The sequence below is a fragment of the Haliotis rubra genome, unplaced genomic scaffold (genome assembly GCF_003918875.1).
Source record: "Haliotis rubra isolate DU_JTF1 unplaced genomic scaffold, ASM391887v1 Scf248, whole genome shotgun sequence".
Lineage (NCBI taxonomy): Eukaryota > Metazoa > Mollusca > Gastropoda > Lepetellida > Haliotidae > Haliotis > Haliotis rubra.
Window position 1 is genome coordinate 604,940 of NW_025766536.1, and position 16,527 is coordinate 621,466.

At 41.9% G+C, this 16,527-nt stretch overlaps 1 protein-coding gene across 1 annotated transcript; it reads left to right on the top strand.

Moving 5' to 3' along the window:
* The first annotated feature begins 2,675 nt into the window (after positions 1 to 2,675).
* On the top strand, positions 2,676 to 12,092 carry LOC124279184 (beta-1,3-galactosyl-O-glycosyl-glycoprotein beta-1,6-N-acetylglucosaminyltransferase-like). Its single transcript, XM_046714981.1, is given in 5 exon segments — positions 2,676 to 2,779; positions 6,888 to 7,457; positions 7,460 to 7,772; positions 10,522 to 10,748; positions 11,779 to 12,092. Coding segments are annotated over 4 exon segments (1,347 nt in total). The 5' UTR covers positions 2,676 to 2,779; positions 6,888 to 6,913; the 3' UTR covers positions 12,042 to 12,092.
* The last annotated feature ends 4,435 nt before the right edge of the window (positions 12,093 to 16,527 follow it).

Here is a 16,527-nt window from a genome sequence, read left to right on the forward strand (position 1 = left end):
GATGTGACGACGGTGGAAGATCCTTCTATGTGTTGGACCATCTAAGCACACAACCGTAGTAAGGTGTGTCAAGAGATGTGACGACGGTGGAAGATCCTTCTATGTGTTGGACCATCTAAGCACACAACCGTAGTAAGGTGTGTCAAGAGATGTGACGACGGTGGAAGATCCTTCTATGTGTTGGACCATCTAAGCACACAACCGTAGTAAGGTGTGTCAAGAGATGTGACGACGGTGGAAGATCCTTCTATGTGTTGACCATCTAAGCACAACAACCGTAACCGTAGTATGTGTTGTGACGATGGAAGATCCTTCTATGTGTTGGACCATCTAAGCACACAACCGTAGTAAGGTGTGTCAAGAGATGTGACGACGGTGGAAGATCCTTCTATGTGTTGGACCATCTAAGCACACAACCGTAGTAAACCGTAGTGTGTCAAGAGATGTGACGACGGTGGAAGACCCTTCTATGTGTTGGACCATCTAAGCACACAACCGTAGTAAGGTGTGTCAAGAGATGTGACGACGGTGGAAGATCCTTCTATGTGTTGGACCATCTAAAGCACACAACCGTAGTAAGGTGTGTCAAGAGATGTGACGACGGTGGAAGATCCTTCTATGTGTTGGACCATCTAAGCACACAACCGTAGTAAGGTGTGTCAAGAGATGTGACGACGGTGGAAGACGACGATGGAAGACCCTTCTATGTGTTGGACCATCTAAGCACACAACCGTAGTAAGGTGTGTCAAGAGATGTGACGACGATGGAAGACCCTTCTATGTGTTGGACCATCTAAGCACACAACCGTAGTAAGGTGTGTCAAGAGATGTGACGACGGTGGAAGATCCTTCTATGTGTTGGACCATCTAAGCACACAACCGTAGTAAGGTGTGTCAAGAGATGTGACGACGGTGGAAGATCCTTCTATGTGTTGGACCATCTAAGCACACAACCGTAGTAAGGTGTGTCAAGAGATGTGACGACGGTGGAAGATCCTTCTATGTGTTGGACCATCTAAGCACACAACCGTAGTAAGGTGTGTCAAGAGATGTGACGACGGTGGAAGATGGAATCTAAGCACACAACCGTAGTATCCTTCGACGGTATGTGTTGGACCATCTAAGCACACAACCGTAGTAAGGTGTGTCAAGAGATGTGACGACGATGGAAGATCCTTTCTATGTGTTGGACCATCTAAGCACACAACCGTAGTAAGGTGTGTCAAGAGATGTGACGACGGTGGAAGATCCTTCTATGTGTTGGACCATCTAAGCACACAACCGTAGTAAGGTGTGTCAAGAGATGTGACGACGATGGAAGACCCTTCTATGTGTTGGACCATCTAAGCACACAACCGTAGTAAGGTGTGTCAAGAGATGTGACGACGATGGAAGATCCTTCTATGTGTTGGACCATCTAAGCACACAACCGTAGTAAGGTGTGTCAAGAGATGTGTGTTACGACGATGGAAGACCCTTCTATGTGTTGGACCATCTAAGCACACAACCGTAGTAAGGTGTGTCAAGAGATGTGACGACGGTGGAAGATCCTTCTATGTGTTGGACCATCTAAGCACACAACCGTAGTAAGGTGTGTCAAGAGATGTGACGACGATGGAAGACCCTTCTATGTGTTGGACCATCTAAGCACACAACCGTAGTAAGGTGTGTCAAGAGATGTGACGACGGTGGAAGATCCTTCTATGTGTTGGACCATCTAAGCACACAACCGAAGCAAGGTGTGTCAAGAGATGTGACGACGGTGGAAGATCCTTCCATGTGTTGGACCATCTAAGCACACAACCGAAGTAAGTTGTGTCAAGAGATGTGACGACGGTGGAAGATCCTTCTATGTGTTGGACTATCTAAGCACACAACCGAAGCAAGGTGTGTCATGAGATGTGACTGACGGTGGAAGATCCTTCTATGTGTTGGACCATCTAAGCACACAACCGAAGCAAGGTGTGTCAAGAGATGTAACGACGGTGGAAGACCCTTCTATGTGTTTGACCATCTAAGCACACAACCGAAGTTGGGTGAGTGGGTGAGTTAGTTTAGTTTTACGCCGCACACAACAGTATTCCAGCTATATCGCGGCGGTCTGTAAATAATCTGATCTGGACCAGACAATCCAAGGGTCAACAGCATGAACATCGATCTACGCAATTGAGATACGATGACGTGTGAATCCAGTCAGCGATGTGACGACGATGGAAGATCTTTTATGTGTTGAACCATCTAAGCACACAACCGTAGTTAGGTGTGTCAGGAGATAAGAAAGAAGTAATCAAACTGGGTTAAATGTATGTGCCCTATAACAACCGCAGTCCGTCAACAACAATCCAATTTCAACGGTCTGTACCTTAAATTGAAGGCAAGGCTCCAATCTGGTCAGATAAGATTTGAAATAAACAATCTTTCTATTGGATGAATTGATTTAGAGGAAGGGTTGTCTCATTCGAGAGATAACAAGAAATATAATAGTACAAGACATTACCACTTTGAAAATAGTTCTGTGTCATTCCGACCAAATGTCCACTATCTAAAGAACGAAAAGGTCACAAGTATGACTTATTAGGGAATGTTCTCACTGTAGGTACAGATCTTAAAATTTACAGAAACCTTCTTGATACGGTCCCTGGTATCTTATCGCACCTGACTGGGTTGCTACAGAAGGGGTTTTAAGGTGAAGGCATGACGTGGCGAGAGGTAAAGACTAGCAGAATTTCCCCTGATATGTGAGGGTAGATACTACACGGTTTTGGTCGACGGTGGAAAGGTACGTTGATCTTTTTCTGTTTGTATTTTGGCACAGTAGCAAGGAGGTGTTCGCTCGTCACGCCGACATACCGGGTTCTATTCTAGCGGATGGGTATACTTTGAGAAGCTTTTGTTGATGCGTGGTATTACTGGGATGTTGCACAAATCTGTGTTTGTTTACTCTAACAATTCTCATAAAACATAAAATAAGAAGTTATTGGTTTGCTGGAACTATACCCGCACTCTTTGGAAATACCAAAGTGAAATACTCTTCAAAGAGTCCCAAAAGACTTCACTCAGGCAAGCGTACAGTCGAAACCGCGAGATTTGTAGCTGAGATGCACCAGCCCAACCTTCCCTTGGACCAATGCTGGGCGATTCTGGATCAGACCGGACCTACAAGGAGCCGACTGAAAACAGACCGGGTGGATAGGTATACAACATCCCCAGCTCATGACCAGTACATCTGGACATTCCAAACCGGGTACTCCAACGGGTGTTACATCAACCTGTTACAGAAACAGAAACAGCCGCCATTGTGCCTGGTGTACGTTTGTTATTGTTTAACGCCGTACTCAGCACTTTTCCAGAGCATCGACTACGCAAAATTGGAATACGATGACACGGGTCAACCAAGTTAGCGAGCCTCATCACCCAATCCTGTTAGTCGCCTCTTACAAGTATGGCCGGTGAATACCAGTTCTAACCCGGATGTGCACTGATCTTGTACTGAACTGAACCTTTGTCAATATTTACGCTGCTATCAGTAGAATGGGAGGAGGTAGAAACTGATTTCATATACAGTGACACCTGTCTAATATCGTTGTATGCCGGTTTTGACAGGGTGCCGGTGTTGGCAGGTTCCACTGTACATAACACAAATTTAAAATAGATGCAAAATATTGGGATACGATGACATGTGTCAACCATGTCAGCGTGCCTGACCACCCAATCCTGTTAGTCGCCTCTTACGACAAGCATGGGTTCCTGAAGACCATTTCTAACCTGGATACATAGGACGCCCCAATCGACTGTGTGTGTACCGTCCTCCGTCATGGAAGACTCATTTCCTTGGCCATCACGACATCGTCGACGTTTACATTTAAGTCTGGATTTTGACACTGTTGCGACGTGACGAGTATCATTCTTTGTTTATTTGCTTATATCTTCACCAAACGAAGGAAGGATTTTAAAGATCACATATACTCTTAGAGGGGAGGGGGGCTACTTACTAATACCTAAATCTCTGGTTGGCATCATTATAAATGAAACCCCGTCATTTCGATCTTTAATTAACTTAAATCGACCTTTTTGAAAATAGTGCACAATTCTCACCCGCGAACTGAGGGGCGCGTATCTGAGACGTAATGTGTGGAAAACATATGTGGGCCGAAGTAGAATTCATGTACATTTCAGGGGGCATATTATCTTGTTTACAGGTTTGTATAAATCTGATATTGTGACAAGTGTTGTGAGAAATGAAAGCTATATGTTCTCATAATCTACGGTCATTTAATTTTGTCACCTGCTTTGCCTAGATTCCGAGTTACAACTTGTTTCCATAGACGATTCTGTCAATATCGCTTGGTGTCGCTAAGCCTTATTTGTTTGAGTGAGTGAGTGAGTGAGTGAGTGAGTTTGGCTTTAAGCCGCTTTTAGCAATATTCCAGCAATATCACGGCGGGGGACACTAGAAATGGGCTTCACACATTGTACCCATGTGGGGAATCGAACGGAGGTCTTCGGCGTGACGAGTGAACGCTTTAACCACTAGGCTACCCCACCGACCCTCAGTCACAAAGACTGAGTAAGTGGGTTGAGTTTTACGCTGCTTTTAGGAATAGTCCAGCAATATGACGGCGGGGGACACCAGAAATGGGCTTCATAACACGAAGAGGAAAGGTGCACGTGTGCCTTGGTTAATGGTCGCATCACGGATTTGAAAATGTCCTTGCAAATTGTGATGGTGATACTGTCCTATTAAATTTGTTTTTAATAAGCTTAGAAGTTCAAGGGGCGGTTGGATAGCCTATTTAAAGCGTTTGTTTCTATTTTATACATATTTATTATTTATATTTTGGTGTTTGGGGGTTTTATTGTATGGTGTCTGGGTTTTCTGTGGGTTTGCAGATGGATATAATCTATTGCCATCATTTAGTGAGTGAGTGAGTTTAGTTTTACTCAAGCAATATTACGGCGGAGGACGCATTGTACCCTTGTGGGGAATCGAACCCGGGTCTTCGGCGTGACGACCGAATGCTTTATCCATTAGGGTACCGCCCTTATAGTCAAAATAAAGTCAAAACTTTATCTCAGTTTTTTTTTATTGTATGTTTGATTTTCTGCTGAAACATCTTCTACTACCAACAAATATGTCAGCAAAGGACTGTAAAACAACAAGATTATCACAGGTAACCGCCATATAGCTGGAATATTGCTGAGTGTGGCGTAAAACTAATCCCACTCACTGAAACTCACAGGTAAAAAACTTAAATTAGCATGTAACTTTAAAATTATACCGCTGCCCCAAGTCGTGATGCTTTTGGAATTTGAACCCGAGAGCATAAAGTCCTTTTGTGCACAAAGTACGTATTCCGATAAGTCGCCACGGCGTGTGTAGTTAGAGCAGTAAAGTGGCAGGTGGTAATGAATGCTGTCACATTCCTGATAACTCAAAGAATGCCAGTCCTTTATCACCGAGGTCAGACACTATCATTAAGGTCAGACTTAGGTTGCGGGTGTATGTATTGCAAGTTGCATGGATACACATATACTTGTCGGTTCCTTGTGTCAACTCGTGGCACAGGCTGCTTGAGATCAGGTATCTCAGTCCTAAAGGTTGGTATCTCAAGTTAATCTTCTTAGGTGCCGCAAGTGACTTTGACGAGATGCACACTTTGGGAAACTTAGAGTAGTGCAGATTTGTAAATTGTTCTCTTGACAGTGACACACGAGTACATTATGATACGGCACGACGTGATATTACTGGAATGGTGCTGGACATTGCTATAAACCAACTCACTCACTCGCTCGCTCGTGAGTAATTGTTGTTCAACAATCCATGCTTGTCGTAAGAGGCGACTAACGGGATCGGTTGGTCAGACTCGCTGACTTGGTTGACACATGTCATCGGTTCCCAGCTTCATGGATCGATGCTCACGATGTTGATCACTGGATTGTTTGGTCCAGACTCGATTATTTACAGACAGGACCATATCCCTAGAATATTGCCCCGTCCGGCGTATAACAACCAACAAACCAAACCTACTCACCAACTCACTAATGCGCTCGCCACATCACTAACTCAGTCATCTATTCATCAACTCACTCACCCATCCACCCCCACACACACACTCACTCACTCCCTTACTCGCCCATTCAACCACTCGGCCACTCACTCGCTCATCCGCTCATTAACCTTATCATTCACTCATCAAATCACTCACTCACCCAGTCGTCCACTTACTCACCTTCTCACTCCCTTACTCACCCAGTCATCCGCTCACCCCCCTCACTCACCCCTCACTCACTCACTTACCCAGTCATCCGCTCATCCCTCACTCACTCACTCACTCCCTTACTCGCCCATTCAACCACTCGACCACTCAAATCGCTCACCCACTCACTCACCTTATCATTCACTCAACAAATCACTCACTCACCCACTCGCCCAGTCGTCCACTCACTTACTCACTCACCCTCTCACTCGCTCACTCACCCAGTCATCCGCTCACCCTCTCACTCACCCACTCACTCACTCCCTTACCCAGTCATCCGCTCATCCCCTTACTCACCCAATCACTCCCTTTACTCACCCAGTCATCCGCTCACCAACTCACTCACCCATTCATCCACCATTCACGCCCTTACTCACCCACTCATCGACTCACTCACTCACCAACTCACTCACTTACTCACCCAGACAAGCACCCATCGACGTACTCCAACTCACTCGCTTACTCACCCAGACAAGCACCCATCGACGTACCCCAATTCACTCACTTACTCACCCAGACAAGCACTCATCGACTCACTTACACACATTTCCTCAGTTTAATGTTGTCAGATGCGTTAAATGTATGTCGTCTGTCTTCCACATATTTATAAGTCAACCCTCTACATTTCAGACTACAGGACAGTGAGCACCTCAACAATGGCCTCCAGAGGTGTAATACTCGTATACACCGGCGCTGGAATTCTTTGTTTGGGGTTGATCAGCAGTACATACTTCTACCGTGACCTCGTCTGGGACAAACGCAGTGTTGACCTCACGCGCCCACGATATTTTATTCCTAAGTACATTAGCATCACAAACACGTCAGTAAATCTACAAGGAGTGTTATTTAAATATTTAACAGATATGGACCGTGATGTCACCGTACAGATTAAGGACCAGTTGTTCAAGAACGTGATCCGGCCTTCAATAGCAACAAAAGCACACTTCCGTTATGTACCCAGGAGGGTTGGCACCGCTAACTGTAAATTACTTATAGACGGGGATCAAAAGACAATATCCAAAGCCAAGATCAGCCACGTTAGGCCTCCCCTTAATATCAGCGTTGCCACTGAAAAATGTGACGCTTTTAAAATAGAGAAAGGTTATATAACAGACTCTTTAAGTAAAGAGGAGAAGGAATTTCCTATTGCTTTCAGTATAGTAATGTTCAAGGATGCCAATCAGGTTGAACGTCTTCTCCGGCAATCTACAGACCACAAAACTTTTACTGCATCCACGTAGACACGAAAGCGCAACCGGATGTCAGAAGGGCGATGACGTCATTGGGCAAGTGCTTTGACAATGTGTTTCTATCCTCACGTTCTGTGAGCGTCCAGTGGGGAAAATTCACAGTTCTGGAACCTGAACTTATTTGCATGAAAGATTTGTGGCATCACAAGTGGAAATATTTCATTAATCTCACTGGACAGGAATTCCCCTTAAAAACAAATGCCCAGTTGGTGAAGATTCTGAAAGCCTACAATGGAGCCAATGATCTGGAAGGTACGATAAAAAGGTAATAATTTCACAAATATGGTGACCCGGGGAATCGTTAGTAATTCAGCAGTAAGATATATGTCACACATGGAAGTCATTTTTGACTACTAGTTTTGTGTGTTGTGGTGGCAGTGGTTCGGTACTGAGACATAATGCTAGGGTAAAAGAAGGGTGTTTTACAGAAGCTGCCTTGTAGAATGGAAAACCTCCCACAGGTCAGACTGCAAACATGGTTGAAAAACATGTTGACAGCCAGATTCCTGAACCGTACAAACATCCTTCAGTAAACTTACTGATCGTCAACCACATTCCTGAACTTTACAAATATCCTTCAGTAAACTTACTGATCGTCAACCACATTCCTGAACTTTACAAATATCCTTCAGTAAACTTACTGATCGTCAACCACATTCCTGAACCATACAAATATCCTTCAGTAAACCTTACTGATCGCCAACCACATTCCTGAACTTTACAAATATCCAGATCTTTCAACCTAACAAATATCCCTCAGTAGTCTTTACTCGTCGTTCATGGCACCTGCACTTGTTGACAACCAGATCTTTCAACCTAACAAATATCCCTCAGTAGTCCTTACTCGTCGTTCATGGCACCTGCACTTGTTGACAACCAGATCTTTCAACCTAACAAATATCCCTCAGTAGTCTTTACTCGTCGTTCATGGCACCTGCACTTGTTGACAACCAGATCTTTCAACCTAACAAATATCCCTCAGTACTCTTCATACTCGTCGTTTTCAACCTGGCACCTGCACTTTGTTGACAACCAGATCTTTCAACCTAACAAATATCCCTCAGTACTCTTTACTCGTCGTTCATGGCACCTGCACTTGTTGACAACCAGATCTTTCAACCTAACAAATATCCCTCAGTACTCTTTACTCGTCGTTCATGGCACCTGCACTTGTTGACAACCAGATCTTTCAACCTAACAAATATCCCTCAGTAGTCTTTACTCGTCGTCTCATGGCACCTGCATGGCTTTGTTGACAACCAGATCTTTCAACCTAACAAATATCCCTCAGTAGTCTTTACTCGTCGTTCATGGCACCTGCACTTGTTGACAACCAGATCTTTCAACCTAACAAATATCCCTCAGTAGTCTTTACTCGTCGTTCATGGCACCTGCACTTGTTGACAACCAGATCTTTCAACCTAACAAATATCCCTCAGTAGTCTTTACTCGTCGTTCATGGCACCTGCACTTGTTGACAACCAGATCTTTCAACCTAACAAATATCCTTCAGTAGTCTTTACTCATCGTTCATGGCACCTGCACTTGTTGACAACCAGATCTTTCAACCTAACAAATATCCTTCAGTAGTCTTTAACTCGTCGTTCATGGCACCTGCACTTGTTGACAACCAGATTCTTCAACCTAACAAATATCCTTCAGTAGTCTTTACTCATCGTTCATGGCACCTGCACTTGTTGACAACCAGATTCTTCAACCTAACAAATATCCTTCAGTAGTCTTTACTCATCGTTCATGGCACCTGCACTTGTTGACAACCAGATTCTTCAACCTAACAAATATCCTTCAGTAGTCTTTACTCATCGTTCATGGCACCTGCACTTGTTGACAACCAGATTGACAACCAATATTCTTCAACCTAACAAATATCCCTGCAGTAGTCTTTACTCATCGTTCATGGCACCTGCACTTGTTGACAACCAGATTCTTCAACCTAACAAATATCCTTCAGTAGTCTTTACTCATCGTTCATGGCACCTGCACTTGTTGACAACCAGATTCTTCAACCTAACAAATATCCTTCAGTAGTCTTTACTCATCGTTCATGGCACCTGCACTTGTTGACAACCAGATTCTTCAACCTAACAAATATCCTTCAGTAGTCTTTACTCATCGTTCATTGGCACCTGCACCTGCACTTGTTGACAACCAGATTCTTCAACCTAACAAATATCCCTCAGTAGTCTTTACTCATCGTTCATGGCACCTGCACTTGTTGACAACCAGATTCTTCAACCTAACAAATATCCCTCAGTAGTCTCTACTCATCGTTCATGGCACCTGCACTTGTTGACAACCAGATTCTTCAACCTAACAAATATCCTTCAGTAGTCTTTACTCATCGTTCATGGCACCTGCACTTGTTGACAACCAGATTCTTCAACCTAACAAATATCCTTCAGTAGTCTTTACTCATCGTTCATGGCACCTGCACTTGTTGACAACCAGATTCTTCAACCTAACAAATATCCTTCAGTAGTCTTTACTCGTCGTTCATGGCACCTGCACTTGTTGACAACCAGATTCTTCAACCTAACAAATATCCTTCAGTAGTCTTTACTCGTTCATGGCACCTGCACTTGTTGACAACCAGATTCTTCAACCTAACAAATATCCTTCAGATTTTACTCCGTTCAACACCTGCACTTGTTGACAACCAATTCTCCAACCTAACAAATATCCCTCAGTAGTCTTTACTCATCGTTCATGGCACCTGCACTTGTTGACAACCTGATTCTTCAACCTAACAAATATCCTTCAGTAGTCTTTACTCGTCGTTCATGGCACCTGCACTTGTTGACAACCAGATTCTTCAACCTAACAAATATCCTTCAGCAAACCTTACTGATCGTCGAAGGTAGGTGCCCTTGTTGACAACCAGATTCCTGAACATTACCAATATCCTTCAATGATCACGAACTCCGGTTATAGCGAACTAAACTTTTTGGTCACTTTGAGTTCGTTATAATCGTAGCTGACTGTGTTTCTTTCAGAGCTAATAAACACAGATGGCGCCATGCGGGACCGCCTCCTCACAAAATCACCGCTGTGAAGGGAGCTGTCCACATCGTCGCCAGTCGGGGGTTTGTAGACTACGTCTTGCACAACTCCACCGCTCAAGATCTGTTGGAGTGGGTGAAGAAAACCGACGTTCCAGATGAGACGTTTTTCTCCACTCTCAACCATAATCCACAACTAGGTGTACCTGGAGCTTATAAGGGTAAGACATTCTTCCCCTTATCATAATCCACAGCTAGGGGTAGTAGGAGCTTACAAGGATAGGACATTCTTCCCCTTATCATAATCAACAGCTAGGGGTACCTGGAGCTTACAAGGGTAAAACATTCTTCCCCTTATCATAATCCACAGCTAGGGGTACCAGGAGCTTATAAGGGTAAGACATTCTTCCCCTTATCATAATCAACAGCTAGGGGTACCAGGAGCTTACAAGGGTAAGACATTCTTCCCCTTATCATAATCCACAGATAGAGGTACCAGGAGCTTATAACGGTAAGACATTCTTCCCCTTATCATAATCAACAGCTAGGGGTACCAGGAGCTTACAAGGGTAAAACATTCTTCCCCTTATCATAATCCACAGATAGAGGTACCAGGAGCTTATAAGGGTAAGACATTCTTCCCCTTATCATAATCCACAGATAGAGGTACCAGGAGTTTACAAGGGTAGGACATTCTTCCCCTTATCATAATGCACAAATAGAGGTACCAGGAGTTTATAATGGTAGGACATTCTTCTCCTTATCATAATCCACAGATAGAGGTACCAGGAGCTTATAAGGGTAAAACATTCTTCCCCTTATCATAATCCACAGATAGAGGTACCAGGAGCTTATAAGGGTAGGACATTCTTCCCCTTATCATAATCCACAGCTAGAGGTAGCAGGAGCTTATAAGGGTAGGACATTCTTCCCCTCATCATAATCCACAGCTAGGGTGCCACAGGCACGCACGCACGCACACACACGCACGCACACACTCACACCCAGCTAACGGGTGCCACCTCTAAACTCGTAACTCTGCCAAGAGCTTATAACTGTACAGCTTATCATATAAATAAAACCAACTAGCCAGACCGGGGGCTTTTAACAGTACATTTACAAAACAATCTAGAGATCCAACTACACCTCTGTAGAAACCTACGTGAAAAGTTTCCCTAAAATAACAATAGTGCTCGACACACGAGACATTTGCCAACACAGAGTTTATATAAACCATTCATATATTTCCAGGCTTGCTGGACAAACCAAACAAGCCATTCCTTGCCAGGTTTAAGAGTTGGTATGGAAGCAAAATCGGCAACTGGTCTTGTACAGGCAAGCTTGTTCGCTCAGTGTGTGTGTTTGGCGTTGGGGATCTATCCGTACTGACCACCAGGCCAAACCTGTTTGCTAACAAGTTCTACTGGGACTTCCAGCCTCTTGCCCTGGACTGCCTCGAGGAGTGGAATTACAACCGGACCAGGGACGAATTCCCTCGGAGAGTACGCCTTTAACGCGTCCTATTACAAAACACTGGATTTTGTTAAGAATAAAATTGAATGAAATCTTTTGATATAAGGTGGTTTTATGTGAGCATGATGTTTTATTTTGCATATGCTGCCATAATTATAGCTGGAATATTGCTGAGTGCGGGGTAAAACTAAAGTCACTCACTCACAGATAACATGCTCATGACACGAATGTATACGATATATACACAAGGGACAAAGTATTGCTACACCCCATATTTTAGTGGCATCAACTGACTGACTGACTGACTGAGTTTGGTTTTACGCCGCTTTTAGCAATATTCCAGCAACATCACGGCGGGGGACACCAGATATGGGCTTCACACATTGTACCCATGTGGGGATTCGAACCCGGGGTCTTCGGCGTGTTAGTGGCATCGATATCATGTTACCATTAACCATAGCAAAGGAATTTATCCAAACCTCACTTTAGCTCATTATATAGATAGATTGATAAGTAGTAATTTATTGGCAAATTTATGCTAAAAAGAACGAAAATCTGTAGTTTGTTCAGAGAAACAAAGCTGGCAAATAATTGGTTCATTTTTAGTCCTGATAACTATGGTCGTATGGCAACAAGGGCAGTCATTTTCAAAATTCGGGCGTGCAATCCTCAAGAAAATTTACTCTCATACGTTTATTTTATTCTTGAGGCGATAGCATGAGATGTAACTTGTCTATATATGAGTAAGTGTGAGTTTAGGTTTTACGTCGCTTTTAGCAATATTCCAGCAATATCACGTCAGGAGACCAGAAATGGGCTTCACACGTTGTACTCATGTGGGGAATCGAACCCGGGTCTTCGGCGTGACGTGCGAACGCTTTAACCACTAGGCTACCCAATCGCCCTCCAACATAGGAGCTGGTCACTGGATTGTCTAGTTCAGACTCGATTATTTACAGACCGCCGCCATATTGCTGGAATATTGCTGAGAGGGGCCGTTAAGCAACAAACCAAGCAATCAAATCCAACATTGAACCAGTTTCATTTCTCACCGAGTCTTTAGTTCACTACAGTCCGTTTGAGTCAGAAACGGACCGATGAATTGCAAATTTTATCATTGTACAAAATTGCCACATAAATATAAATAGTACACATGTTTATCGTTTACTAATACCCAACAGCTTTCTTATATTTGAAAATTTTCCGGACTCCACCCAAAAAAGTTCTTTAAGAAACTATCATTAAAATTTTGGCACAGTTCACTATTTGTTACGAGGGAGGAGTGCAGAGAAAGGTACAGCCAGGTGTGCGAGAAAGGATGGAGACGACACAGCACAGGCTAATGAATCAATAACTTGGTGGGCACTTGTGCACGTGCTTCTCTAACACCTGGCTGTCCCTTCCTCTGCACTCCTCCCTCGTCCACATAGGTACAATGTGTCAAGCCCCCTTCTGGTGTCCCCGCCACGATATTGCTGGAATATTGCTAAAAGCGGCGTAAAACCATACTCACTCACTCTTTTTTGTCACTGGGCTGTTTTTTCTGTGAACTGAAAACCTGTTTCATTTAAAATTTCGAATTAATTCTATGAACAAAAAAATACCTTTTTGTCAGCTTGTTTCTATCGCTGAAATGAAAACGTAGTTGTTTTACTTCTAAATTTCACTTTAAATTCAAATTTAAATTTTTGGGCGAACTGACATCATAGGTGTCTTTACAAGAAATTAACTGACCACTGTCCGATAATCCCATCGATGCAAGTTCAAACAAATGTTAACATACAAAGTGAACCCATATAATTCAAAATATAAATGCTTACATTTGACCACTTTCTTAAGTGTCCGCTCGTCACGCCGAAGACAGCCCTTTTCTGGTGTTTATCGCCGTGATATTGCTGGAATATTGCTAAAAGTGGCGTAAAACTAAACTCAACCACCCACCCACAAAAATGGCGTCCATTCGGACACGCTAATGGCACAGGGTATGTGTTAGTTTTAGGACTGAAAAGAAATGTCTCAACCAATCATATCAAAGCAAAAACGGCCATTCATTTCACAATATGATTAAAAAATATTGCATACATGACACGTTTTTATGGATAACAACTTCCTTATATTCTTTATACGACGTTTCAGAGCTAATTCTTGCTCCTTCATCAGGTGAATGCTGAGTCAGTGCACAGAGTGAATATATATAGTTAAACATGTACACAACACAAGGTGGGAGAATGTACAAAGATAACAATATAATAACGACGCGAGTTAGATAGGATTAATGTACAAAGAAAACAATATAATTACGACGCCAATTAGACAGGATTAATGTACAAAGATAACAATATAATAACGACGCGAGTTAGATAGGATTAATGTACAAAGATAACAATATAATAACGACGCGAGTTAGATAGGATTAATGTACAAAGATAACAATATAATAACGACGCGAGTTAGATAGGATTAATGTACAAAGATAACAATATAATAACGACGCGAGTTAGATAGGATTAATGTACAAAGATAACAATATAATTACGACGCGAGTTAGATAGGATTAATGTACAAAGATAACAATATAATTACGACGCCAATTAGATAGGATTAATGTACAAAGATAACAATATAACACGACGCCAATTAGATAGGATTAATATACAAAGATAACAATATAACGACGCCAATTAGATAGGATTAATGTACAAAGATAACAATATAATTACGACGCCAATTAGATAGGATTAATGTACAAAGATAACAATATAATTACGACGCCAATTAGATAGGATTAATGTACAAAGATAACAATATAATTACGACGCCAATTAGATAGGATTAATGTACAAAGATAACAATATAATTACGACGCCAATTAGATAGGATTAATGTACAAAGATAACAATATAATTACGACGCCAATTAGATAGGATTAATGTACAAAGATAACAATATAATTACGACGCCAATTAGATAGGATTAATGTACAAAGATAACAATATAATTACGACGCCAATTAGATAGGATTAATGTACAAAGATAACAATATAATTACGACGCCAATTAGATAGGATTAATGTACAAAGATAACAATATAATTACGACGCCAATTAGATAGGATTAATGTACAAAGATAACAATATAATAACGACGCGAGTTAGATAGGATTAATGTACAAAGATAACAATATAATAACGACGCGAGTTAGATAGGATTAATGTACAAAGATAACAATATAATTACGACGCGAGTTAGACAGGATTAATGTACAAAGATAACAATATAATACGACGACGCCAAAGATAGACAGGATTAATGTACAAAGATAACAATATAATAACGACGCGAGTTAGACAGGATTAATGTACAAAGATAACAATATAATTACGACGCGAGTTAGATAGGATTAATGTACAAAGATAACAATATAATTACGACGCGAGTTAGATAGGATTAATGTACAAAGAAAACAATATAATAACGACGCGAGTTAGATAGGATTAATGTACAAAGATAACAATATAATTACGACGCGAGTTAGATAGGATTAATGTACAAAGATAACAATATAATAACGACGCGAGTTAGACAGGATTAATGTACAAAGATAACAATATAATAACGACGCGAGTTAGACAGGATTAATGTACAAAGATAACAATATAATTACGACGCGAGTTAGACAGGATTAATGTACAAAGATAACAATATAATTACGACGCCAGTTTGATAGGATTAATGTACAAAGATAACAATATAATTTCGACGCCAGTTAGATAGGATTAATGTACAAAGATAACAATAGATAGTAATGAAAAAAAGCCAAAGAGGTGTGTGGAGGGTGTGTGTGTGTGTGTGTGTGTGTGTGTGTGTGTGTGTGTGTGTGTGTGTGTGTGTGTTTTCTATCTATACACGTATTACCTCTGTGCACTGACTCAGCATTCACCTGATGAAGGAGCAACTATTAGCTCTGAAGCGTCGTATAAAGAATAAAAAGAAGTTATTCTTTTAAACGTGTCATGATGATGATGATGATGATGATGATGATGATGATGATGATGATTTCATATATTTAAATAAAGCACCTCAGTATAATTTATGCCAATCGGGTTCCAAATACATAGCTGAAAACTTACTTGGCTGTAACAAAGCATACGACTTTGTGGATAACAACATTCTTGTTTATTGCATAGAGCAACGTTTCTTGTAGAAACACATCGTTTCCAAGCTAAATGCATTGATTAACCAACTTATACAATGCAGATCAAACAATTAACTTGGCTGTAACACGCCCACCGGTCATAACACTGATAGGTATGATATTCATAGTCCCCGAAACATCAGTCTAAGTAAACTTAGGCTCGATTATTCGTTACACTGCTATACTGAGTCTAACAAACCCTTGTGGAAGGTCGCGTCAGGTAACCTTTTCAATTGACCAATCAGAACACAGCTTACCAAAACATTCGCACATATCTTTTGAACTTTTACCTCGAAAAAGTTCCCGAACGATTCCGAATGCTAATTTCCGAA